The sequence below is a fragment of the Sorex fumeus genome, unplaced genomic scaffold (genome assembly GCF_029834395.1).
Source record: "Sorex fumeus unplaced genomic scaffold, SorFum_2.1 ptg000037l, whole genome shotgun sequence".
NCBI lineage: Eukaryota > Metazoa > Chordata > Mammalia > Eulipotyphla > Soricidae > Sorex > Sorex fumeus.
The window spans coordinates 1,517,412-1,543,863 of NW_026606094.1; the positions used below are offsets into that span (position 1 = coordinate 1,517,412).

Sequence of the window (26,452 nt, forward strand, 5' to 3'; positions counted from 1 at the left end):
TGGGAACGGCCCCTGAGCACTGCTGCTGGGCGTGGCCTAAAAGAAACCTCCACAAAACCCCATTTCTCTCTAGTTCTATAGAAGAACCCCTACAAAGTCAATCTGGGGAGCTGGAGCGATAGCACAGTGGGTAGGGCATTTGCCTTGCACGCGGCCAACCCGGGTTCGATTCCCAGCATCTCATACGGTCCCCTGAGCACCGCCAGGAGTAATTCTGGAGTGCATGAACCAGGAGTAACCCGTGTGCATTGCCGGATGTGACCCAAAAAGAAAAAAAAAAAGTCAATCTGGTGAGGCTCCAGTTTCCTGCCTGGACACCCACACTTCCTCCTTAGCTCGGCCCTGGTCCCAGCCCTGGGTCCAGGGAGGGCACGAAGACAGGTAGTGCCGCACCTGGGCGTAGAGCTTCAGGTCTCCCTTGCCGGCGGCGCGGGCGTCGATGGTGAACTCGGCGGGCCTATCCACGATGCAGCCTGTGGGCTCCAGGCCGGGCCCGAAGGCCTTCACCTTGTCGGGGAAACAGTCGGGCGGGGCGGGCTGGATGTGGGCGATGAAAGGCGAGTCCCGGATGTCCTCGTCGTCGCATATGACATGCACGGCGTACTCGCCGGGCTCAGTGGGCCAGTAGCGCACGTCGCAGGAGCCATCGCCCTTGTCATCACACTCGATCTTGGCCTGGGAGGGCCCCTCGATGGAGAAGCCTAGGGAACGCCCATGGTCAGACCCCCGCCCCTGCCCCCCCAACCCGACCCCCCTTACCCAGCCACCCCCAGCGGCCCCGTGACTGGCCCCACACTCCCTGCAGCACCCACATCGACTGCCAAGGCTTACCCAGTGTCCCCACTTCCGTGCCAACGGCTTCCACCACGAAGTCAGCCGACTTGCCCACCTGGCCGGTCTCTAAGCCAGGGCCCCAGGCACGCACCTTCTGCTCACCGGCCTCTGGGCTCACCTGGACCTCGAAGGGGCTGCGCGCAAAGAGGGTGCAGGAGTCGGTGCCAGGCTGGCCTGGGATTGGGGGGGTCCTCCCCACTTCCCACAGAGTCCTGCAGAGACCCTGCGTGGGGTTGGGGGAGGGGAGAGTGGGGAGACGGCTCACCTGCGGGGGATGGCGTAGCCACCCCACGTGATGGTCACCACGTACTTGCCGGGCACCACGGGGTAGTACTCACACTCGAACACGCCGTCCCCCACCTCCCGCACCTTCACCGGCTCCTCGGTGCCTTCTACGGGGGGGGGGGGGGGTGGGGGGAGAGGGGAAAACGGTCTCAGGCTCAGCCCGAGGGGCCAGCATCCCCAAGGGGCAGAGCCAGAGGTTAGGGCAGGCCATGTAGTCCCCGACAGAGCAGCCCAGCAGAGCCTGGAGGGAGGTCTGCAGATGGGGAAACTAAGGCAGCTCGGAACCAGGCTCTCTGGAGTCTTTTTTATTTTTAATTGATTTGAATCACCGTGAGATAGTTACAAGCTTTCATATTTGGTTTACAATCACACAATGATCAAACACCCATCCCTCCACCAGTGCACATTCCCCACCACCAATATCCCCGGTAGACCCTCACCCCTTTTCCACTCCCCCCCCGCCTCCATGGCAGACATGATTCCCCATAATCTCTCTCCACTTTTGGGCATTATTGTTTGCAATACAGACCCTGAGAGGTCATCATATTTGGTCCTTTATCTACTTTCTGCACACATCTCCCATCCTGACCAATTCCTCTCCGGAGTCTCTTGTGCAGCTGCCTGACCTGGACCCCAGGGGTCCCAGGCATATCCCTCCTGGTCCCCCGACCCACCCCCCGCCCCGGCCCTGAGCCCTCAGCCTGGTACTCACTCGGCCCCTTGACCGTGACCTTGAGCTCCCCACTGCCAGCGCCTTTGGTGAACACCTTGAAGTCTGCAGCTTCCTTCACACGCACACCCTTGGGCTGCAGGCCCCGCCCAGAGGCCCGACAGGCATTGGGGTTACAGGCTAGGAGAAGAAGAGAGGAGAGATCGGGGTACTGAGGGGCCCCTATAGGCACCCTGTGGTTCTCAGAGCAAGGACTAGAAACAAGCCCTGAGTACCAAGCCAGGATTCCCAGGAGCCACCTAGGAGCAATGGGAGTGACCACCTCCTGCCACCAGATGCTCATCCATACCCCGGAAAGAGAGAGGGACCACAGGACACGGAGCCTGCCAGCTCTTGGGCAAGGCGTGAAACCAGCCGGCCATGGGGTTCTGCCACAACTATGTACCCAGACACAAGAACCCGCTCCAAGCCTGCCACAGGACCCAGACAGTGGCTTGGAACCTCACAGGACCACCAAAGGGGTCAGAACACAGAACTCCGGTCTGCCACATGACACGCAATGGCAGAGTGCCACGGTCAGGCTGACCCACGGCACCCGGCTGTCACACAGTACAACTCCAGCCTGACATGGGTATGGCCCCACTTTTTGCCTGTGCCACCATGTGGCACGGAGGGGTCGTAAGGAAGGAACTGAGGCAGCTGTTCCCTGGCTGGACCCCACCCCGGGGAGCCCTGTCACTGCCCCTCCACTTTCCAGGGGTCTGTCTGGTCTTCCACTGTCCTCAGGGGGACAGAAGTGACCATTCCTTTAGCCCCCTTTTTTGTTTATTTGTTTTGGGGCGCACTCGGCAAAGCTCAGGGATTACTCCTGCCTCTGCACTCAGGGATCACTCCTGGTGGTGCCCATGGGAAGTGAGGATCAAACCCCAGTCGCCCTACCTTTTAAGCCCCCCAACCCCCGCCCAGTGGATTTGGCTTCGCTTCCCTCCATCTTTGGCCCCAGGACTTGGCGGTCATTGTCTGCGCACGCAACCTTGGCACAGAAGCAGGGACACAGGGTGGGGGATGGTTACCTTCAGCCACGTGGACAGGGAAAGGGCTGCGGGCGATGGGGGCCCCGGCGAAGGCCACGTGCACGGTGTGCGGCCCCTCCATCACGGGCCTGTAGGTACAGCGGAAGGTGCTGTCCCCTTTGTCCTCCAAAGCCACCTCCACCGTGTCTCGGCGCCCCTGGGGGTCCACGATCACCACGGCCACGTCTCCAGTACCGGCGCCTGCCATGGACAAAGGCATCAGCCCCCGCTTGGACATGGGCGTTGTTGGGGCGCCCTCCCAAGATTTCCCCCATACTTCCCCTCTCTAGAACCCGCCCCCCCTTACCCGCAGTGTAGATGTCAAAGTAGGTGGGCTTGTTGGCCACATTGCCCACGGGGTCCAGGCCGGGACCACGGGCGGACACCTTGTTGGCATCTCCGAGGGCCATGCCCACGTTCACCTCGAAGGGACTGTGCTCGATGTTCTGGCCAGCAAAGAGCACGGTCACCTGGGGGGGTGGGGTCAGAGATCAGAGGTCAGCAGCTGGGAAAGAGGCTGGCGGGTGGGTAGAGCAGAGCCCAGAGGACGGAGGGAAGGGGGGTGGGGTGTCATACCTTGTGCAGGCCGGCCACCTTGGGCACATAGGAGACAGCGTAGGTGCGATCCTTGTCATTATTAGGAACCACCTGAGCCTAGGGAAGGGAGAAGGCTGACAGTTAGTGGCCTGGTGGCTGCTGTCTCTGCACCAAGGGTGATGCTGGCAGTGTTCCATGCCCCATGCCCTGTGCCCATTACCTCCTCGGTGTGGCCCTCAGGGTCCTCGATATACACCAGCACCTCGCCCAGGCCGGCGTCGGCCGTCTGCACAGTGAACTGGGCCGGCTGCAGCACGGTGTTCCCCTGCGGCTCAATGCCTGGAGGACAGGAGGCAGGGTGTCATGCTCAGCGAGACACCGCCACGCCCCCCACCACCCCCCTCTCCGGCAGATGTCCACCACCCCGAGCCCCAGGAGCTCCCCACATACCAGGCCCATAGGCGAAGGCTTTCTTGGGGTTCAGCTGCTTGCCCCGGACCGGGGCGCCAGGCTTGAGCTTGGCTTTGGGGAATTGTGACAGGTAGGTCATGACCGAATGTTCGTCCACGTTGGGGTCCACGATCTCCTCAGGGGCAATCACCTGCCCAGAGAGAAGCGGAGTGATGGGCATGGGGCGGGGGAGGATTCCCTCCTGACCTCGCCTCTGCCATGCCCACCCGCACCCCAGCCAGGGGCTGCCTGGGCACATACCCCCCTCCCTGCCGGCACCCACACCCCACATTGCGTGTACCTGGGGCACCCCAAGCCAGTCATCGGCCTGCTGCATGGCTTCCCGGGCGTTCTGGACAGGCTGGTTGGGGTCCCAGGCCGCCCAGTCGGGACAGAGGCCTGGAGAGACAGGGAGAAGGTGATGATTGGGGAAGAGCAGTTGGCAGGAACTGGGGTGCGCTCACCGAACCTGCTTCCCAGGAGGGGCCTCCCCATGCTCCCATCCCGGGCCTCTTCCTCCAGATGACCCCCCTATATCATGGCTCTGCAGCTGGGGTGCCCATCATTGCCCAGAGAGGCTTGGGCCTCCTTCCCTGCCAACCATGAGGCCTTTCTGGCCTGGCTGACACAGCCTGGCACAGCCACACAGCCAGACTTCTGCCTGCCCAGGCCTCCACTGACCCTTCGCCCCTGAGCCCGAAGGCATCCTGTCCTTTCTGCTGCCTCAGAAGAGGGCGGGGCTGACCGCACAGGCCTCCCACTCTTCTAGATCAGCATTTCTCAGCCCACGCAGCTCCCTGTGGGCTCCCAGGAGAGCCCCAGGGGACCACGGTGAATATGCATCCATGGGGGACCACCGCATGAGAGCCAGGAGCCAGCTGGTAGGACAGAAAGGCCACAGGAAGAAGGCCAGGTCGGAAGGGGCGATGGGCAGGGAAGGGTTAAGAAACACGGCTTGAGGGACTGGAGCAATAACATAGCCAGTAGGGCATTTGCCTTGCACATGGTTGATTCCCAGCATCCCATATGGTCCCCTGAGCACCACTAGGGGTGATTCCTGAGTGCAGAGCTAGGAGTAAGCCCTGAGCATTGCTGGGTGTGACCCAAAAAGAAAAAAAAAAAAGAAACACAGCTTGAGGGGGTCTCCTCTTTGAGCCTCTCTCGTTCCCTCTCCTTAAATGCCCACTTGGGGAAACTGAGGCACTGGTGAGCCCAGGAGAGGGCATTGGGAGAGGAGGCGTTTCCCATTGCACTCCCTCCTCCACCCCAGAGACCAGGCCTCCTTGTGGAAGGACTAGGGGGTGCCCAGTCCAGGCGGAGCTGGAGGCCGGGGGCCGGCTCCGGGCTGGAATCCCCGAGCGGCCGGAACAGCTGAGCTCATGCCGGCCGCCGCGCCAGCTGGGAATGCTTCCCGGGCGGCCGTGCCCCCGCCGCCCACCCTCTGCTCCCCGGCTGACCCTGGAGTGGGGGGAGCCTTCTGCCAAAGGGCCAAGCCCCTCTCAGGCACGGCTGACTGGGCAGAGGGGAAGGAGTCCAGCCCTCTGTGGAGACAGGGGCCCAGACTAGAGTTTCTCCAGGGGAGGCCTGTGACCCCTCCTTCTTGGGAACCCTGGCTGTCCCCTGGTCAGTAGCCACAACTCCCCTCCTGCGGGGCTTCAGAGGGTCCTCAGAGGGTCCCAGGGTCTCAGAGAAAAGAGCTTCTCAGCGTCCTGTCTGGACCTGCCTCAGTCCTTTTCTCTCAGCTCATAGAAAGGCCCATGAGGGCAAAGCAGGGAGATCCTGGAAGCCCTTCACCTCAGACGCGCTTTGTGACCCGGGTGCCTGAGTGGGCCTCTCTGGTCCTTAGTATCACGTCCATGAAATGAGAGACTCTAGGGTCAGAGCGCTTTTGACCCCTGGCATCCCATCCAGCCCGCCGAGCTCCCAGGAGTGATCCCTGAGCGCAGAGCCAGAAATAAGCCCTGACTGAGCACGGCCGGGTGTGGCCCCCGAACAAAGCACATGCTGTACATGTGGAACTCCGGGTTCCTCTCCGGTGACACAGGGAGGGCCCCCACCCTCACCCCCTTGCTCCCCAGCCCTGTGTGATGCGTGGGCCAGGACCAGCCTCGGCCCCCCCAGCTCTCCTGGGCAACCGACCCGTCCCACAGGCCCCCTACTCACCTGGGGCACAGTTGTCCACCAGGGCGCCCAGAGCTTTGCCGTCCTGCCAGTCACGGTTGAAGTTGGTGATGGGCAGCTGGGGCACCTTGTTCTGGATCCAGCCAAGGAGGCGCTGCTTGGGCGTCTGCTTGCGGGCGTCCTCGTCCTCCTCATCCTCCCACATGGGCATGGAGATGGAGTAGTGCAGGATCAGCGTCCAGATCAGGCCCAGGATCAGTTTCAGGTTCCCATCCACGATGGCCTTGCTGTCTGCGGGGCACAGGGGAATAGTGGGCTCAGGAGGGGACCCCTTGCTGTCCACCGCACCCCTCTGCCCACAGAGGCCCCTCTCAGGCACGCCTCCTGCTTCTGCTCCCCGAATCTCGCCCTCTGCCCAGCCCCCAGCCCCAGTGTAGTTTCCTCAGCAGCCGGCCTCTCCCTGAGCGACAATGTGAAGGCACCTCCAGTTCTGCCCAAACCCCAAACCCCAACAGGACCCCCCCACCGAGAAAGTTGCCCGGATTGCAAGGCTTTCTGGGGTGCAGACCTGGTTTGGGTTTTGTTTCAGTTTCCTGGAACGAGGCTTCAACACCACGATACTTTTTAAGCACCATGGGATCAATTTTGCCAAGATCTCTGGACATAGAAGCAGGATGGCAGCCCCTCCCCAAGCCTGTTCTGGTCGGTCCCTTCCCTGGGGAAACAGCTGGGGTGTGTGCCCTTGACCAGGACCAGAATGAGCCAGCCCTTTCAGAGGTCGGGCACAAAGAGAATCACAGTGTGTGTGACTCTGGGTTCCCTCTTTCTGTCCCCAGAGCCGAGGTTTTAAGAAGTCTTTGCTCGAATGAATGAATATTCTACAAACCCAGAGGGAGAGGAGGGGCACCCAGCCGACCCCAGTCAAGTTCTACTGTGACACTGTGACACGGTAGAATGAAGTTTCAGGAAGAGCGGGGCGGGGGGGGGGGGGTTGTTTTATACCTGGTGAAGATTTAAAAACCACGTTTGCTCATGGGGGGGGGAGGGAGAGGGACAATCCTGTGATTGACAATAGCTCAGGGAAGTTGTCCCCTGCGTGGGTGGGTGCAAGTCCCCCTCCAAGCTGGGATTCTAGCCTTTCCCTTTCTTGAAGCCGTATTAGGGATCAGAACAGAAGCCCCACGATTTGGAGGGGACGAGCTGAGTTCCGTTTTAACAGCAGGATAGATCCAGGAGCTGGGGTGGCCGAGAGAGCAGCGGATGTGGAAAAGGGAAGACAGGGGGCACCCCTGGCTTCCTGGAGCACTGCTTTGGGAGGCTGGGAGGGGACCGGAGCCCGACCTCTGTTTACGGTGTTGCCCCGAGAGATGGGACAGGGTGGGGCGGGAGTCGTCCCTTTACACATTGTTTCCGCACCCCCCCCTGCACCCCTGAACTCAGGGCTGCCTGCTAGGAGAGGGAAGAAAGGCGTGGGGAATCCCAGCATGCCCCAGTTCTGGGCGCCCCCCCCCACCTGCCCCAGGAGGGGACACGGTCGGTCGTGGCCCCCTTGGCTCCCCCACCGTCCACTGATTCATCCTTCCTGCCCCCGCAGCTCCCCGCCCCCCTGGCCGCCGCGCCGCACAATGGTTTGGCAGCTCGCAGATTCCATGACACGCTCCCGCCCCGCTGGCCTCCCTGGGGCTGGGGTTCCCTCCAACGCGGTCTCCTCCGCGCCCGGGACACGCCGCCCGCCGCTCACAGCCCAGCACAACTTCCCCAGCTTCCTGAGCGCGCGGAGAGCGGGGAGCCCTGGCAGGGCTGCGGGGGTGAGGGGGGGGGGGAGAAAGAGGGGTGGGCGCGGGGGACAGGGGGAGGGGGGCCACAGAGGGGGCGTCATGCTTATTTGCATTTGCTGCCTCTGCGGCCCTGAGGTTTCTCCAGGCAACTGGCCCGGGGCCAGACAGCCAGTGGTTTGAGGGGCCAGGACAGGAGGGGGTGGGCCCTTCTTGGGCCCCCCCACCCCCTTCCCCCCACACCCCGCGCCAGGGAAGCAGAGGGAAAGTTCAACTGGAGGCTGAATTTCTCTTTCCAGCCCACCTGCTTGGGCTACTCCCCAGCCCCGGCCCAGGGCTGGACACCCGCCCCGGCCGCCCCAGAGCCACCGTGGGCCTCCAGGGGAGGGGGAGGGGAGAGGCCTGCGGAGGGAGGTGCTGGGACAGCTGCTACCCCCCCCCCCCCGCCCCTCCCGAGGCTGTTGGCTCAGAGAGATGGAAGAGCAACTGGGGAACAGCTGCAGGGCCCCTTTGTTCCGAGGGGGCCGCGGGGCTAAGGGGGCCCCGCAGGGTCCCCCCCCTCAGCTCCTGCAGCCCCCCCCCCCGCAGCGGCAGCAGCGGGGGGAGGAGGGTCCCGCCCCTTCGGGGGGCCTTCTCGGCTCCCACCCAGGCCTAGGGCCCTGACGCTCCGTTTTAGCCCTGAGACAATGCCCCCCCCAACTCTTCCCACAAGTGGGGAAGTTTGCTGGAGGGAGCGGGGCGGGTCCAGACAGGACCCCCATGAGTGGGCCCGGGGTGGGCTCAGCCCCTCCTCCCTCCGCTCTGCCCAGTGGAAGGACAGGCAGCCGCGGGGCTCCCCTGCTCCCCTCCTTTCCCTCCCGCCCCCCCTAGAGCAGCTTTCGCTTCTTCCCCATCCAAGCGCTGGGATCGCTGGGTGGGGGTGGGTGGGGGTCAGCCCCTCGGGCTGGGCGGGTGGGGGGCGGGGGGGGGTTGGAGAGGTGTGCTCAGGAAGGACGAGGCCTGGACAGGGGCCGGGAGGCCGCCCAGTCGCCTCCACGGTCTTGGGGAGGCTCCAGGCTCAGCTCCCCAGACCCCACCTGGGGCCCGCAGATCCTGCCGCCCATTCCCGGTGCGGGGTGTGGGCTGGGGGGGTAGAGACCCCACCACACACACACACACACACACACACACACTCACGCCCCCCCCTCGCTGAGCCCCCCTCCCCCACCCCTGTCCCTGGGCTCGTCCTTCTGGAAGGCTCAGAGACTTCTGCTGTGTCACGGAGGTTATTTCCAGGCCAGGCAGAGCGGTGGGGGCGGGGGGCAGTATTAGGGCAGAGGGGGGTGGGGTGGGGGGGTGAGGCCTAAGGAGGGCCCTGGACAGGGGGGCAAAGGGCCCCCGGGCTGACCTCAGCCTCTAATTCCGGAGGCCCGGGAAGGCCCTGGGGGAGCTGCCGTGGACACACGTTCAGTTATCTGGAGGAGTAGGGGGGCACCTGACCGTGCGCGCCCAGTGTCTCCCTAGGGGCCCCTTCGTGGCAGGACGCTTAAACCCGCGTCCCCGGGTTGTGTGTCAGGGGAGTGCGGGGTGCTTGCAGGGATGGGAGGGGAGGGGGGCCTCTGGCCCCTCAGAGCCCACCTGGGAGTGGGGCTCCCCCACGCCCGGGCGCCTCCCCACCCCCACCCAGCCGGACACACCTTCCAAATGTGGTCACGGCTCAGGGCTACCTCCCCTCCCGCGCGCAGCCCAGCGGGGCCGCAGCCAATCCGAGCCCAGGAGGTGGGTCGGTGGGCGGGCCAGGATGTGCGGGAGCCCCCCTCGTGGGGCTCCGGGCAGGGGCCGGACAGACCCGGCCGAGGGACCCCGGCGGCCGCTCGGTGCCTTTTTTAGGTTTCCGAGGCTGCGCCCTGCAGCCCCACTGGGGCGCACGGAGCGCGGCGCGCCCGGGCCGCCCCCCACGACTCCCTCCGCCTCCTAACGTGGAGTCCGAGACCTGCCGTCTGCCCGCTCCTCCTCCTGGGGGTGGGGGGTGGGGGTAGCCGCCCCCCAAAACCAAACGAGGTGCTGGCCCTGTCCTCTCAGGGGCGGGGGGAGTCTAGGAAACGGACCGGAGTTCAACCACACCAGAAGTTTGGGCGCCACGGGGGCGCCCACGGGGGGCACCCCTCACCCAAGCCGGCGGTGCAGAGCGGGGTGTCCAGCCTGCAAGCTAAGCTAAGCGAGCTGGCCGGGTCGGGGGGCCGCTCGGCGACGCCCACCCCCACCCCCCACCCCGGGGGGGCGCCTGGCCGTCCCGCCCGCACTGACCGATGGACACGAGCTTGATGTGCTCGCGCTCGAGGAACTCGAGGGCCACGGACACGTTCTCCAGCTTCATCTGGCGGAAGTTGGGGCGCGGGTGGAACTTGCGGTACATGCGCTTCTGGCTGAGCACCTCCAGGAGCGCGATGAGGCGCAGCCCGTCGCTGAGGTCGCGCTGCAGGTCGGTGAGGCGCTTGCCCACGCACTTGAGGTGCTCGTTGCACCAGCGCGTGAACGTGTTCTGCTGGATCTTCTTCCACGGCGCGTCCTCGGCCAGGTCCTTCTCCGTGGACGGCATGTCGTCCGCCTCGTCGGCGGCCAGGCCGAGGCCCGCGGGGTCGGCGTAGCCGCTGTTGTTCATCATCCTGGCGCGGGACTGGGGGAGCGGGACGAGGATGCGGATGCGGCCGGAGGGCGCGGTCGGGGGGAAGCGCGGGGCGCTGTCCGGGGGTTGCTGTCGGGTGGGTGGGACGCGCTCGGCTCCTCGCGGCTCTCTGCGCTGCTGGCGGGGCTGGCGGGCCTGCCTGCTCGGGCTCGGGGCGCGCTCGCTGCTCGGCTCGCGGCTCGTTCGCTCGCTCGCTCCTTTGCTCGCTGCTCGCTCTCTTCCCTCCCGGGGCGGAGCGGTGCTGCAGAAGTGCGGGCCCGGCCGGGGCGGGGGGTTTAAGAAGCCCCCGGGCCGCCTGCCCCCCCCCCCCCCCGCCGCGCCCGCGGCCCCCGGGTCCACGTCAGAGCGCCGGCCTCCCAGGAATGCCGCCCGGCCCGCGGGTGGGGGCCGCCCCGAGCCCGAGCGCCCCGCCTCCTCCCGCCGCCCTCCCCTCCCCCACCGGCCCGCGCACCGCCGGGCCCCCCTCCCGCCCCGTCGGGCCCCCCAGTCCCTCTAGGGGGGCGCAAGCTGAAGAGGAGGCGGGGTGCGGGCACTCCATGCCTCCCCACCAGACTAGGCATTGCCATGACCGAGAACTGGCCCCATAACCCTGCCACCCCCAGCCACCTACCCACCCCGCGGGCTTCAGGAGATAACGGGGGAAACTGAGGCTGGCGATTTGGGAAAGGTACAGTGAACCGGTGTGGACAGAATTCTCTAGTTGGCACCATGGGCCCTGGCTGAGAGGCCAGTCCCGTGGCCACCTGTGCACAGGGGAAAGAGTGGGTGCTGTCTTGCTGACTGAGAGGAAGCAGGGACCCCTCCCAACACACACATATAGTGAGAGCAAAGGCTTGGGGGGCCGGGTAGAGGGGGTCCACATTATAGGTGCAAAAGTCATATTGGAAGCCCAAACTAGGGTCCTAAAGGAAAGACGGGGTGGGGGGGGTTGGGGGGCCTGGGACCCTGACTCAGTGTCCCAATCACAGCTCATTCCCTCAGAAGGCAGCTGAGCTCAGGAAAAGTGTACGCAGTGAGTCACAGATGATAACCACCCCCCCCCCCAGTCTGACTCAACCTCTGCGCATGCCAGGGAGCCCCCTGGGCAACGTGCCCATGTGGGCCACAGGGTAGATCCTCCAGACACAGACAGGGAGAGCCCTGCCAGGTAGGCAGGCAGCAGTGAGGGTGCCAGCCAGGGAGCCCTGCAGAACCCACAGGGGGAAGCCCAGGGCACTGGAGTAGGCGCCTCGGGAAAGGTGCTTATGGGGAAACTGAGGCCATTCAAGAGAGGAGCTTTTGACCACCTGTGGCGAAGGGCTGTTTCTGTCTATACTCAGGAGAATGCAGATCCCACCGTCCCGTGGCATATCTAGACCCTCTAGTGCCCCCTGGCCCAGTGTACTCAGTTTACCCACTCTCCTAGACCTGTGTTTCCTAAAGTCAGTGATAGCAACATTCCGAGGGGTGCTGGAACAATGGGGGTGTCAGTAACAGTCTTGGTGCAATGGAGGGGGGCACTTTAAAGAAAAATTTCAAGGGTTGAGTGTTTTCTGCTTCTATTTATTATTTTGAGAAAGGGCTGGTAGGCCTAATAACTTTGGGGACCTCTGTTCTAGATTCAGGAAATTGGGGCCACACAGCCCCTACCCCCCAACTCAAGCTCTTATTGATCGAGATCTTGGAATGTTCTGGGATCTTCTAGGTGAATCATTCTACCTTATTCCACCCCCACCCCCCACACCCAGTGTGGACATCTTTGAGGGCGTCTTCCCCTGGGCAACATGAGGACGACCTTCGTTAAGGAGCTTAGAAAGTTCTACACGTTTGGGGGCAGGGTGGGGGGAGGGTATGGGAGTCATCGCTTCAGTGAGAGGGGCCTGTGATTGATTTCCTTTCTTCCTCATTATGTCATGGGGATGAGGGGGGAGGAAAGAAGGGACCAGGAAAGGGATCTGTTGTGTGGGGCTCGGGACAGGGAGCTGGCGGCCGTGATAGTGACAGGCGAGGTATAAATAGATCAGTTCGGGCTCAGCTCATGTTCTGTCGGCTGTCTGTGACGAGGTGCTCAGGAATTCCACTCTCCTGTTGGCACCCCGCTCCCCGTCCCCACAACTCTCCTTTCCTCTGTCCCACTCCTGTCCCGTGGTCCCAACCCACCAGCGGGCACCCAGACACTAAGCTCGCCTGCCAAGGGATGCCCAGCGACTATGCTGGGGACACGTGATACATAGCTGGATGGCACAAGGGAACAGTGTGTGTGTGTGTGTGTGTGTGTGTGTGTGTGTGCTCGCGCGCACAAGCGCACGCACGCGCATGTGTGTGTATAAAACCTGACACTACTCAACTTGCCATGCCAACTCAGGGTTCAGCAATATTGACTTTGAAGCCCCCACTGTAAAACTAAGGTGCAGAGCTGGGCAAGGGTGACCTCGTCTCGGAGAGCAGCTGGAGGGGCACAGAGACAGGGCTAGGATGGGTTTTGCTTGAAGCTGACAGCCTTGTGCAGCTGACAGCCGTGTACAAACTCTCATGGCTCACGGTCCTATTTGGGGGGCATCCCCAGAGGTCCCCCCAGGGGGACAGCTGAGGGCCTCCCTGACGGCAGGCGAGTTCCGGGGGCTGTCCCCAGCAACAAGACCCGGCTCTCCCCCGCCCCTCGCCCCACGCTGCTGCCTGGCAGCCGTGAATGGCCTGAGGAGGGGAGCCCGCCCGTGCCAAGGATGGTTCCCGGCACCCTTCTCACCCTCCCTCGACCAGCAACCTGAGCCTGTTGCTCTCCAGGATAAATCGGGGCCTGACTCAGGCTGCAGCCAGCCAGTCCCAGTCAGCCTGACCCGGCCGGTGACTCAGCCCTCAATATAGCCCATGAGCCCAGGCCGTGTGGCCCGGAACAGACCGTGCACAATGCTGGGCAGGGGGTCTGCCAAGTGGGGCCCCCTCCCTGCTGAGCCCCCGTGGGCTCCTCCAGAGCTGGGCCGGGCCTCACTGAGGGGCTTATGGGGGGTTTCATCAGCTGGGTATTTGGGACAGTGCTGACTGGGGCCGCGGGCCGTTTATAGCCCCCTGACTCACCACCCGCTGACCTGTCTCGGGAGACCAGGTCCCGGCCTTCACCTGGCCCTGCCTCTCCTGTCCAGGGGCCCTGCCCGTCAGCCACCGGCTCTGCCCGCACTTCCCCGGTGCTGAGACGGATCAAGTGAGCGGGTGCTGTTGGCCATGTTTGAAAATCTCATTTTTCTGGAGCCAGGGACGTTTCCACTGTCCTCTGTCAGGACATAAGACAGGCCAGGCTCGTAGCAGACCCGGAGATTTGTCCATGATACTGTTGCCCTGACCCAGGAACCAGGGACTGAGGGATAGAGGGTTAAGGGCCATAGGCACAAGACCAGCATCTGCGTTTCTGCTTCTCTAACTTTGGACCTCTCATGGGCCTTGGTTTTCTCATCTGAAAATGGAGTCACCAGCAAGAACCTTTATGGGGTTTTCTTTTGAATGTGTGAAGATGAAAGGAGGTAACAGGAACTGAACAGCATGGTGGTTGGCGCTAATAGGTGATGGAGGGCAAAAGAGGTTGCCTTGGGTGGGATATATGGCGTGGTGGTAGACCACATGCCTTCCATATGTGAGACCCTGAGTTTGGTCACTGCTCCCCCTCCCCCATCACACACACACACACACACACACACACACACACACACACACCCCACACAGAGTTTTCCTGATGTCTTGGGCTTTCCTAGACAGATCTAGTGCTTGTGGAATGCTCTGCCCAAATCTCCACCCTGCTCCCCTCACCTTTTCCTGCACCCCAACATTCTACCTCCTAGTACTGGAATTCGTCTACTTCGGTTTTTATTCTCTTTTTTGTTTGTTTGTTTGTTTTTGGTACACCTGGCAATGCACAGGGGTTACTCCTGGCTCGTGCACTCAGGAATTACTCCTGGTGGTGCTCAGGGGACCATATGAGATGCTGGGAATCGAACCCAGGTCAGTCGCATGCAAAGCAAACGCCCTACCCACTGTAGGCTGAGTGATAACTCCAGCCCCCCTGGTCTTTATTCTTTTGGTATCAGGGAGGGAACTCAGGGTCTTATAAGGCGAGTGCTCTATTACTGAGCAATACCCTACCTGTCTCTAGAACCACCACCCCCACCATTTTGTCCCTCAACAGCAGCAGCTGGCCCCTGAGAGAGGGGCAGATGGGGTGCAAAGGCCTGGGAATGGAAGGCTGAGTGAGGGGATGATCTGTGGGGGAAGAGAGGGAGAAGCTGTCTGCTCAGAGATCCAGTGACCCTCCCGTTCAGCACAGAGACCGCGGAGTTCATCTCTCTCACCAGCTGGTGTCACCTACTGTGCCAACAAGACCAAGAGGCATGGAGCCTGGGCCTATCAAACGGAAGATGCTGGGACTGGAGAGATGCTATGGCAGGGAGGGTTGCCTTGCACATGGTCCACCTGGGTTCAACTCCCTGCACCCTCTCTGTTCCCCTGAAGACTGCCAGGAGTGATCCCTGAATGCAAAGCCAGGAGTAAGCCCTGAGCTCTGTGGGATGTGGTCCAGAAACCAAACAAACAAAAAAAAGGTGCTCACTGAGAAGCAACGAGGGGCAGCTGTCCCAGGCGGGAGCGCTGTGCAGAGTGGGTCAAAAGACTTGGGGAGGGGCTGGAGCGATAGCACAGCAGGTAGGGCGTTTGCCTTGCACACGGCCAACCCGGGTTCGATTCCCAGCATCCCATATGGTCCCCTGAGCACCGCCAGGGATAATTCCTGAGTGCAGAGCCCGGAGTAACCCCTGTGCCTCACTGGGTGTGACCCAAAAAATAAAAAAATAAAAAAGACCCGTGGAAAGCACACAGTCCTGGGCTCAGGCCTGGGGAAGAATCAGAGTCCCGATAGGGGCCAGCTGCGACAGAGCATCACCTCCAGCTTGACTACCTTAATCTATATACTGTTATTTCTTATTATGGCTCCTAATTACTATTAGCAGTGATGCTTGGGCTGGAGAGACAGCTCAAAGGGCTCAAGCTTTGCGCACAAGTGGCCTAGATTTGATTCCTGGCACCACGTGGTCCCCTGAGCACCGCAGGAATGACCCCCTGAGCACAGAAGCAGTAGTAGCCCCTGAGCACTGCTGGGTGTGGTCTAAAAAAAAAGAAATAAAGGGAAGCCAGAGGGCCATGTGGTGCAGACTTGTTTCTAAGGGCTTGGTGAGTCCTGCCACTGATTCCAGTCAGCCGGGTTGTACTCCCAGTCCAACTTGCCACCCCCGGAGACCAATTTTAAGTCTCCTAAAAGTTCCAGCGACACCCCTAGTGCTGGCGTTCAGCAGCAGGCGTTGCTTCGGAGATCTGGAGGAGACAAACTCCTTTGGTTGGCATCAGATTTGGAAAGAGGGGTCCCAAGGAAACGGTCTCAGGTCAGTCGAGTGCAGGCTCCTACGGGGCTTTCACACGGGAACATTCCCGATGGGAACAGCCAGTCACAAAGGCTGTGGCAGGAAGAAGGCTGTTCCCAAATTCTCCTTGTCATCCTGCCTGGCCCACTTAGCTCCCCTTAATCCTCTGCCCGCTTGAAGCTCCTGGGCCCTGCTCTGACACCTCTGTTCTTGGGCTCCCAGCTGGCTTGGCCCAATGTGGTACCAATAGGAAACTGGCAGGTGGCGAGAAAAGTTGGGGAAAGCATCCTGGAGCCGTTCCCCCCATCGTGGTCCTGATGGAGGGTAGTCTCTCCTCCTTGCCCCCTCCAGCCAGCCTGTGCATCTGATGTCCCCTGGCAGGCCTCTTGCTTCCTCCCCTCCACGGCATGCCTGAGTTGGTAGCTGCGCTCAGTGCTGGCTCGTGCCTGGGGACCATTTCGCTGTCCCTTGTTAGCTCTCCTGACTCTGGCTGCTAGGCTCAGTTCCTTCCTGAAATGTTTCTCAGTTAAAGACTATTTATCCTGCTTTTTTTTTTTTTTTTTTTTTTTTTGCTTTTTGGGCCACACCCGGCAATGCACAGGGGTTACTCCTAGCTCTGTGCTCAGGAATTACCCCTGGCGGTGCTCAGGGGACCATATGGGATGCTGGGAATTGAACCCGGGTTGGCCGTGTGCAAGGCAAACGCCCTACCTGCTGTGCTATTGCTCCAGCCCCTATCCTGCTTTCTTTAAAAAAGTTTTTGTGTTTTGGTCTAGATTTCGGTGGCCTTTATTATTATTATTATTGCTTTTTTTGGGTCACACCTGGCGATGCTTAGGGGTTACTCCTGACTGAACTCAGGAATTACTCCTGGTGGTGCTTGAGGGACTATATGGGATGCCAGGAATCGAACCTGAATCGGCCGCGGGCAAGACAAATGCCCCTGCCCACTGTAATATTGCTCTGACCCCTTAGAAAAAGTTTTTGTTTGGGCTGGAGTGACAGTACAGCGGGTAAAGCACTTGCCTTGCATGTGGCCAATCCGGGTTTGATCCCCAGAGCATTGCCAGGAGTGATTCTGAGTGCAGAGACAGGAGTAACTCCTAACAAAATTTTTTTTTAAAGTTTTTGTTTTTTAAGCCATACCCAGCAGTGCTCAGGGCTTACTCCTGGCTTTGCATTCAGCGATTATTCCTGGCAGGGCTCAGAGCACCCTCTGGGGTACTGGGGATCAAAGCTAAGTTGGCCATATGCAAGGCAAACTCTCTCCCTGCTACACCATGGCTCTGGTGATTGTTCTTTAAAAACTGTTCTGTTTTGTGCCTGCTTTGGCAGCATATATGCTAAAACTGGAATGAGACAGAGGGTCAGCATGGCCCCTATACAAGGATGACATGCAAATTCATGATGCCTTCCATACATATTTTTAAAAAATCCCCAAAGCTTGTTTTTTGGGTGGTGCTCAGGGCTTTATTTGGACAGTGTTCGAGGATCACCCCTGGTGGTACTTGGGAGAATCATATGCAATGCTGGGGATCAAACCGGGGTCTGTACATGCAGGCTAGCACGCACCTTCAGCCCTTGACTCTCCAGCCCCAGGATTTTTTTGTGTTTTCTAGCTCCCGGAGCTGCTCCTGGAGGTCCTCAAGGGACCAGGCAGAACCAGGGACTGAAGTCTGCCTTCCGATGCACTCCAGACCTGAGTTCTCTCTCAGGTCCAAGAATTTTATTTCTTTGCCTTTTTCTCAGTTCAAGTTGAGGGTGTGCATGTCACCTGCTAACAGCCCAGGCCTGCCCATGAGAGCAAACCCATCCTGGGTCATGGGATGGCTCCCACTCAGGCCGTAGGTCTCCCCAGACTCGAGGTGCGGGGGCCTGGTCACGTTCCCACAATGCACCCCACCTGTCTCTTGGGGCTCAGAGGCGTTTCTGAGCCGCAGTTCTTGGGTATACCCACCCTGCTCTGGCTGGCTGGCTGCCTTGCCGAGGTCATGGTGTGTAGGTGGGAAAGCCATGCCCTGTGGAGCACTGCACTCCAGGGAGCGACTCTGTGCCGCAGGCTTTCCCCCAGTGGAAGAAAACCACAGACACGCGTGAGTTTGGTTGATATTTAATTACAAGGAACCCAGTTTCTTAACGCGAGGCAGGAGATGGGAACCACTTGTTTCCCACAAGCCTTTCCAGCCTGGAGAGTTTCAGGTTCAGGAGCAGGGGGGACACGGGAACACGAGGGACGGGTGTGAGGGGGGGCCCTGGCAGTGTGCACTCCCCAAAGCTGAGGGTTGCAGCCCCGGGGTTCGTGGCTCCTCGGCTGGCCGGGTCTCCCTTCAGTGAAGGCAGTAATCTGTCTCCTGCTGTCGCATGTTGGGTAACACATACAGAGCCACAGCGGCGATAGCCAAGAACACTATAGGCTTCCACATCCCAAACATGTTCTGTGGGGACCAAAAACAAGAGGTGAGTGCCCAGCCTCCGGACCCCTTCCCCAAGCCAGTTCCTACCCCCCCTCACCCCCTCCCTCCTGCCTAGCCATTCTGGAGAGCATGTCGCCGGGACATCAGGACAGGGATGGTCTGATGCCGGGAAAACCGCAGGAGAAAATGGGGGGGGGGTCTCAGTCCTGGCCCCACTAACAGACTGCTACCACTCCATGTGCACCTCCTGAGAGGCCAGCTCCTTCCTCCCCACAGCCTGGAGGGGTACCCCAGACTCTGTATGCAGCAGCAAGCTTGGGAGCCAGAGTTCACTGGGGGCCCCAGGGGTTGCCAGGGGGAAAGCCTAGGTGGCGTGTCAGGAGGAAGACAGTAAGTCGGGGTATCTGGGTAGAAAGCCTCTGTGCCCCATGCGCTTTATGCAGAATGACCCCGGCATCAAGCCAGAGGGAGAGGGGAATTAGACCGAGGGGATGGTGAAGGGAGCAAATTCAGGGAGCACAGATGGCTGGCAAAGAGGGGGTGCTTGGGCAGCCCGAAGAATCTAATGTGGAGAATGAAGTTGATTCAAAGAAATCTGTAGGAGCCTGCCCGGGCCTGAGAGGTTAATGGTAGGGCCCGTCCAGCAGCCCTCAACCCCGTGTGCTGGCTGCTGGGCACACAAGAGTGCGTGAGGCTTTCTACAATGGTTCATGGCATAAAGGACCACAAAAAAAAAAAAACATCATCTGCAGAGCGGGAAACCTTGGACAAGGAAATACAGACCTGGGAAAGCAATTCCTATTTTATGCCATTTTTTCCCCCCTTAGTTTGCTATCTTACATAAAATCCAGCATTTGGATCTTCAGATGTAAGCTATGGAAGAAGGTAAAGATGGAGGATAATCCATTATTGAGAATTTTTAGAGTAAAGGGAGATTTTTTGAGCTCACCTAAAAGAGCAAGGAGAATTTCCTGCCTAGAAAGTGATACTAAGTACAGGAGATGGGAGATGAAAAGTCCAACTGTTGGTGGTGGATACGCAGGAGAATCCACAGACCTCCAAATAATTAAATGTGCAGATACTTACGTCCTACTGGGCACTGCTGAAAATGCCAGGCAGCCTAAGACCCGGGAGTCAGCACAGGGGGTTAAAGCCCTGGCTTTGCCATGTGGTCCATCCTGGCTAGATCCCGAGCATCACATATGGTCCTCCACCCACAGCCCAAGCAATGCCATTCCTGAGCACAGAGCCAGCAACAGTTCCTGAGCACTGCCAGGTGTGGCCCAAAATCCAAAATTAACTAATTAAAACATCAGCCTGGCACGCATAAAGGAGGAAAGAGCCTCACCCCCTAGAGGTGAACTGGTGCCCTGATTCGGGCAGAGGCAAGATTCGAGACTGGATGAGTAATGGGATGGTCTGAGTGTCCCAAAGTCATGTCAGACTCTCATACTGAGGAACTAAAATGACCAAGCACAGAAAGCATACTTTTAGACTTAGGATGTTCGCTAAGCTTCTCCATGACTTAGAGAGGGGGGGGGGGGAGAGGGAGAGAGAGAGGAGGGATGCTGGAATGATAGTGCAGGATATAGGGCACCCTTCTTGAATGAGGCCAACACGAGTTCGATCCCTGGCACCCCATATGGTCCCAAGTCCTGACAGGAGTGATCTCTGAGCAGAGTCAAGAGTAAGCTCTGAGGGGAGAGAGAGGTAGTATAGTGGGTAGGGTGCTTGACTTGCACATGGTTGATCTGGGTTCGGTTACTGGTTCCCCGAGCACCACCAGGTGATTCCTAAGTGCAGAGCCAGGAGTAACCCTTAGCACTGCCGGTGTGTCCTCAAAACAAAATTATAAAAATAAAATTTCAAAAAGAGTAAGCCAGGAGTGACCCCTGAGCACAGAGCCAGAAGCTTTGCTAGTGTGGTCCAAAATTGAGGGGGGGGAAATGGTCTTCATAGTCTCCTTAGAGGGGATGTGAGGAATTGATGAATCAGATGACAGGGTCAGAGAAATAGTGCAGGGTTAAGTGCTTGCCTTGCACACAGCTGGCCCAGTTTCCAGTCCAGAACACCACATATGGTCCCTTGAAAACACTGCCAGGGGTTACTCCTGAGCATAGAGCCAGAAATAGCTCCCAAGCACCACAGGGTGTGGCCCCAAAACAAAATGTGTCGGACAACAGCCCCACTTGTGGCCTGACTGTGCCGTTCCGTGAGCTGGGAGGGACGGGCTGGAACAATGACGGGAGAAAACGCCCTCATGTGGGGCAGCAGGGGGGACGACAGGCTTGTCATCTCAGGGCTGGGACGAAGCTGGAGGAGAAAGGGACTGCTTGAAACCATGGGGTCAGGTCTAATTCCAAAAATCAAACAAAAAAAAAAACCCAGGCTCACGGGTTAGAAGCGTGAACAGGGAAGTCAGCCTTGCATGAGCAAGGGGAGACAGCACAGAGACACACACGAGATGCCAGGGGGCTTTTAGGCCACCAGGAACGGAGAGTGATGAGAAGGGGCGATTCGTTATCTAGGGAGCAGATGTGAGCCAAGGCCGTGGAAACAAGTAATTTCGCCTAGTTACTGGGAAGCAACCAGGGGGAAGAAAACGGCTAAAAATAAAGAGAGAACGGAGAAACCCAACTGGCTGACTGTGGTGAATATGAAGCCTGCCGCCTCAAGGCACCATTATCAGATTGTGTTCCTGCTTTCGGCCTCTAACAGTGAGCTGGTGTGCTTGTGGAGTGTTGGTAAGGTGGGGCGCAAGGGGCCAGGCATGTAGAGGCCTTACAGAAGGGTGTGCTCCAATTTTTAGTATTTATCTGATGTTTTATCATTTATAAAATACTTAAGTAGAGCGGATAGGGAGGGTGCTTTGCCTTGCACATGGAAGACCCAGGTTTGATCCCCCGCACCCCATATGGTCCTGAGTCCTGCCAGGAGTGAACCCTGAGTGTAGAGCCAGATGTAAGCCCTAAGTACTCCTGGCTGTATCCCCCCTGGCAAAAAAAAAAGTAGTTTTGTTTAAGAAACAGAAGAGGGAAGCCCATGGAGTCAAAGGAAGAATTATCTTCCCACCTAGGAGTGGGCCATCCGGGGCTGGAGCAATCGCACAGTGGGTAGAGTGTTTGCCTTGCATGTGGCTGTCCCCAATTCAACTCCTAGCATCCCATATGGTCCTCTGAGCACCACCTGGGGTAATTCCTGAGTGCAGAGCCAGGAGTAACCCCTGTGCATTGCTGGGTGTGACTCAAAAAGCAAAAAAAAAAAAAAATGAGTGGGCTATACAGGAGAGGAATGTGCTACGATGGCCTTTCATAGGGGCTGACTGGTCTGGTTCTGACACCGGAGCACAAGGTTTGTTTCCAGTGATTCTTTTGTTTCCATGTGAAGAAACTCAAACCCAGATCATGCCTCCTGCCTTTAGCACCCAAGACGAAGCCTGTCAGAAGCAGAGTTACCCTGGTCCATCTCCAACCCTCCATGGCCACCCATGGCCTCCATCCCTAGGTGGGGGCTGTACACTGGGGAGAAAGAGGCCCTTGCAGAGGGCAGTCACACCCAAGCCGACCCTCAGCGGGAGATCCTCCCTTGCTCTGCTTGAGCCTGGCTGAGTTGCAATCGACCAAATACAGAGGACCACTTTTTCTCATCCTTCAGAGGCTGACAAGTTCAGAACCATAGGGGTGGACGGGCCCAGTGATGGGTGGAGTCTTTGTCTTATGTGCGCAAGGCGCTGAGCTGAGCCCGCCTCCTCCCCCAGCCCCGCCAGGGGGCATCCTTGTGGCCCCCGCCTAGGTGCTCCCCCCAAAAATGACCAAAGATACCTGGGAATGGTCCGATTTAGAAACAACACTATAAGGAGAGGCCACTGACCTGGGGAGTGAGCAGACTGCCAAAAAGAAGGCAGGAGAAGGGCTGAAGAGAGGGGCAAGACAGGAGAGAAAAGGACACAGGGATAAGTGCCCTCCGCTTAGGGGCCCCAAAGCCATTCATAGAGTGGAGGGAGGAAGGGGTGGGTAGGGAGAATAAGAAAGGGGCAAAAACAGGCTGAGAGAACAGTTTAGGGGTTTCTGGAAGAAAGGTGGAGTTCTACTGCGCACCGTAAGTCTGCCTTTTGCCTTCTGAGCTGTGGTGCCTGGTGACCGTGAGAGCATGTGGACTGAGGCTAAGGGGAAGGTGCCTGGAAGCGATCGCCTCAGTTCCCTCAGTACCTCTGCTCATACAAACTTCTCACTAGCATATATTCTCCCCAGGAAGCCTCCTTTGGGAAGCCCCTGATAACACAATCTGCCCTCCAAAGGCATATATACCAAGAACCAGAAAACACTTCCTGCCATTCTTCTTCTGACTTTTCTCTGGAGACTGGAAGTCCCTGAACCAGAGAACTTTCTAGTTAAAGAAGGAGAGCCTAAAGGGTTTTCAGTTCTGCCCTCGTTACAGAGGTGCCCACCTGTCTGACAGCACCCCAGCCCGCCCCCTCACCTGGTGGGGGAGGCATGGGGTTCCCTAACGTGCCATCCTGGTGGCATGATAGAGAGCTGGGTTTAGGATTTTCACCACCGGAAGGAGCACCAGGGCGGCCCAGGCCATCTTGGGCATATCAGAAGCGGTGGGGAAGCTCCAAGAACAGCAGCCGTGAGGATCCCGACTCTTCCGCTGTCACGGACACGTGTCACGGACGTGGCAGGCTTTGCCGGAGTCTCAGGAAAAGCCAGAACCCCAGGAAAAGCCGGAACTACAGCTTGGAGACTCAAGCATCCCTGGTCATCAAGTCCCGGAAGCGAGATGTCGGTGGCCAGCCGAAGGGACAGGGGAAAAGGGGAAGGCCAGGGCATCCTGCCTGGGCCCCATCGGCGAGGGAGCCGCAGAGGAATGTGATACCAGTACCTGCGTTAGGATGAGGTCTCCGCCCACCAGCACCAGAGCAAAGCCGAGATGACCACGAGGCCTACGAGAGGCAAGGAGAAGATGGGGGGGTCGGGGGCAGGGGACGGCTGCGACACAGCAAGTGAGGAAGCAGCAGGAGAGACCGGGAGATGAGCGATGGCATAAAAAGACAGACACGTGAATCCAACAGAGGATGAGGATGAGAAAACAAAGGGGAAAGAGAAAGAGACCACGGGTTAAACCACAGGTAAGGCAGAGCGGTGGCGGCTGCTTCTCTCCACTCCCTGGTCCCTGCGCGCCTGGCTGGCAGCCTCCTGGGAGGCAAAACCTGATGGGGAAGGGGCAGTTGGGCTCCCAATCAGGCTGCGGGAACCCCCTTATCTCCTGCCAAGCAGTTCTCTGTGACCAGGCCCTCTGGCAGGCCGCCACTCTGGACAAGGAGACCCCCCGAGTCAAGCTTGAGGGCACTGGAGGAGGAACACTTCCAGTCATTCTTGGGAATGTCGGTCTCCCATGCAAGTGGTGGGTGCTGGGCCCTGTTTTTTGTGACTGGTCCCTGGGGGCCAGTGTTAGGCCTGCTGCGGTCCAACAAAGACACAGGAAGTGAAATGGCAGGCATGGGTCCCCGGGTCACGACCGAGGAATGGGCTGCCCCGGATCCAGGCCCCGCAGGCACCACCGGGGATCCCTCCGTACGTGTATGCAACTAGGCCAGGTACTCGACTGGGCAGGAGAAAACGCAGCCCTGGCGTTTAGAAATGTGGCGCCCAAGGCAAGGGAATGGAGGTGACTCTGAGCCAGCAGGTAGGGGAACGAGGCGAGCTGAGAATTCTCAAAAGCAGTGGTGGCAGGCACTTCTCATTCCTGGGCGCTGTGACGGTCCCCTGCCCAAAAGTCACTAGAGAGCCACAGATAAAATGCTGATCCAGCAGGACAGACGGAACCCAAAGTCCCACATGTGCTTCCAGAGGGCCAGGGCATCTCCCCCCTCAGAGACTTTGTTTTGTTCCTGGGTGGAGACAGAGAGCAGCTCGCCTGGAAATGGGGTCCCAGCTAACCTCTACCAGGGCTGGTGTTCCGCCGCTCAGACAGATGCACCAGTCATGCAAATGCAGAAATACATTTGTCTAGTTGGTGAATTACCCAGGATGTGCAACCCTCCTGCCCCCCCACCCCCCCAACACACCCACACTCCACCACCTTTCAGGATTCAGCAACTATAGCGCTGGGGCTATGTCTGGTCAGTGTGACCTGCTGCAGGGACACACAACCAGCTACCCCAGCCCTGGCCTTCAGGCCCAATGACGGATCCCAGCCTCTCTAGACCCATATGGCAAACAGGCCATAGGGCCTTGTTCAGCTGGTGGCAAGGGCCCGGGAAAGGCCATGCTGTGCACGTCCTCAGAGCAGTGCTGAGGGAGAAGGAAGGCCACAGAAGTGCTCTGATGTCACCAAAGGCACGTGCACACATGCTCACAAGCGTGCGTGCGTGCACACACGCACACACACACACACACACACACACACACCTGCCTCGGTGCCTAGCAAAGGCCTTTGAGAGATGGGCCCCACACTGGTGGCCCCAATTCTTCTTGGGAGGGGCTCCTTGCCCTCAGATCTGGAGAAGTTCCTCCTTATCCTCAGACCTGCTGGCCCCCAGTACCCCAGCGAGTGCCTGGGGTGGGGTGGGGTGGGGCAGTGGGAGGGGGCAGGCCCACCTGGGGGCGCCGTTACCTTTCTGCTCTCACATATTTTGAGAGAGTTTTCCTGGGCCTTGGTGTTGTCCTTGCAGGTCCTGACCAGGTCCTTGCACACGGACTTCTTTGATTTGTCAGGGCAAGGGCCCAGGTCTTGCTTGGACTCGCACTCCGAACGCTCGGAGTCCGTGTCTGACACGTACGAAGTGCTTAACTCCTCGGCACACTCCTCGTTCTCCGCCTTCTTGCTGTCCATGTGAGGGGCCTTGTAGTATAGCACCACTTCCAGATTCTGCAGGGCGGGGGCAGGGGCGGGGCCGGGTGGGGGCGCTGTCACTGCGCGCCGCGGCTCCGTCCTGTCCACCCCACCTTCCTCCACCGCTCAGGACACAAGTGCCTTCCACGCACGCTTCTCTCGATCCACGTGGCCCCAGAAGAACGGGCGCGCCAGTGGTGGGGCTCTGGGGCTGTCATCCCCGCAAGTGGGCGGGAGGGGGGGCTCTGTCCTCCGCTCTCCCCTCAATGTCGCAGCAAGAGGGGAGAAGGGCCAGACTCGTGATGCGACGAGGCTCCTCTAGCTACCGCGGCACTTCCAGAAGCTTCTCTTTCTCCGACACCTTACCTGGCCAGGAGGTGGGCCACAGGGCTCCTTCCCAGATGTCTCCTCTGCCTTTCCCCTGCCCTGGGTGCTCCTGGGCCCACCACTCACCTTTCCATCCTCACAGTCGGCCTCCGTTTTGTCTGCGGCCTTTTTCTCCTTGGCCCCGCTGGCGTTCTTGTTCCTGTTCTCGTGGCAGGTCCTCTCCTTGGTGAGAGAGGACCGCTGCTCTCTGAGCTGACACAGCTCCTCCTGGCAGCACTGCAGCTGCCCCTCCAGCTGCTCCTGCACGGCCAGGAGGCGGCCCTGCTCGTCCATGCTGGCCTGGTACTGCAGCTGCAGCTCCCGCAGCTTGCCCTGTAGCTCTTTGATCTGTGGGCAGTGGAGACACTGTCACCCTCGGCCCAGTCTGCAGCCGCGCTCACTGCCACCCCGACAGGCTCTGCTCCAGGCCCGGGAGGAGTGATGGGTGGGGAGCGGGTGCTGTCTAGGGAACAAAGGCACCTTGGGGTGGTGGCCGAGAGCTCCTTCTGATGGGAACCCACCCTTCGGCAGAGCACGGCCCCTGGGGGCAACATCAGCCTAAAGGATGCGTGCGGAGCGTGGGGCAGGGCTCCCGCATCTGGCCCTGGCGTCAGAAGCAAGTTCCAGGTCTGGGCCTGTACCTCTGGTTCCAATGACCCTGGCACCGAGCAATCGTGGGCTCTGGGCCCTTCTTTCTCCAGTCCAGGCCACAGTGACCTCCCCAGGCCAACGGCAGGCTGCTCTTGGCTAGAGACCACTGTGCCTTGCATCTCCCTCCCGGGGGGCACGGCACACTCTTCTTGGCATGAGGAGATCCGGGAGGGAGGAGCCCCACCCCTGCCCCTGCAGGGTCTCTGGTTTGGTGGGCGAAGAATCCCAGTAGCGAGCAAAGTCCCCTCTCCGGGAGTCCTCTGGGGTGCAGTGTGAAGACAGGGCGGCGGGGAGGAAAAGGCGGAGCCGGATGTGGGGGTCTTATTCGGCAACCCAACACCCAGCGGCCACGCAGCAGCCTGCCCGGGCCGGCGCGGGGTGCAGCCCGTTCTTGCC

General features: G+C 59.8%; 2 protein-coding genes and 1 pseudogene across 5 annotated transcripts in view; 1 reads left to right on the forward strand and 2 right to left on the reverse strand.

Moving 5' to 3' along the window:
* FLNC (filamin C) overlaps positions 1 to 10,389 on the reverse strand; it is a 28,480-nt gene extending 18,091 nt beyond the window's left edge. For both annotated transcript variants that reach the window (XM_056118274.1, XM_056118273.1), the window contains exons 1-12: positions 10,032 to 10,389; positions 6,013 to 6,261; positions 4,151 to 4,248; positions 3,850 to 4,000; positions 3,620 to 3,738; positions 3,439 to 3,516; positions 3,170 to 3,332; positions 2,863 to 3,063; positions 1,832 to 1,969; positions 1,100 to 1,226; positions 832 to 968; positions 394 to 701 (exon numbers count right to left, since the gene is read on the reverse strand). In XM_056118274.1, coding sequence (XP_055974249.1) covers positions 394 to 701; positions 832 to 968; positions 1,100 to 1,226; positions 1,832 to 1,969; positions 2,863 to 3,063; positions 3,170 to 3,332; positions 3,439 to 3,516; positions 3,620 to 3,738; positions 3,850 to 4,000; positions 4,151 to 4,248; positions 6,013 to 6,261; positions 10,032 to 10,389 — 2,127 coding nt within the window. The remainder of the gene's footprint in view (positions 1 to 393; positions 702 to 831; positions 969 to 1,099; positions 1,227 to 1,831; positions 1,970 to 2,862; positions 3,064 to 3,169; positions 3,333 to 3,438; positions 3,517 to 3,619; positions 3,739 to 3,849; positions 4,001 to 4,150; positions 4,249 to 6,012; positions 6,262 to 10,031) is intronic.
* A 6,722-nt stretch (positions 10,390 to 17,111) lies between these two features.
* On the forward strand, positions 17,112 to 17,212 carry LOC130027852 (uncharacterized; annotated as a pseudogene).
* Positions 17,213 to 17,891: 679 nt separating this feature from the next.
* Positions 17,892 to 26,452, reverse strand: part of CCDC136 (coiled-coil domain containing 136) — a 29,277-nt gene continuing 20,716 nt past the window's right edge. The window contains exons 16-19 of one of the 3 annotated variants that reach the window (XM_056118275.1): positions 25,493 to 25,753; positions 24,821 to 25,075; positions 23,087 to 23,193; positions 18,099 to 18,223 (exon numbers count right to left, since the gene is read on the reverse strand). In XM_056118275.1, the coding sequence (XP_055974250.1) occupies positions 23,092 to 23,193; positions 24,821 to 25,075; positions 25,493 to 25,753 (618 nt within the window). In that variant the 3' untranslated portion in view covers positions 18,099 to 18,223; positions 23,087 to 23,091. Of the gene's footprint in view, positions 18,224 to 23,086; positions 23,194 to 24,820; positions 25,076 to 25,492; positions 25,754 to 26,452 lie in introns of all 3 variants that reach the window. The other 2 variants (XM_056118276.1, XM_056118277.1) reach the window with 2 other exon arrangements.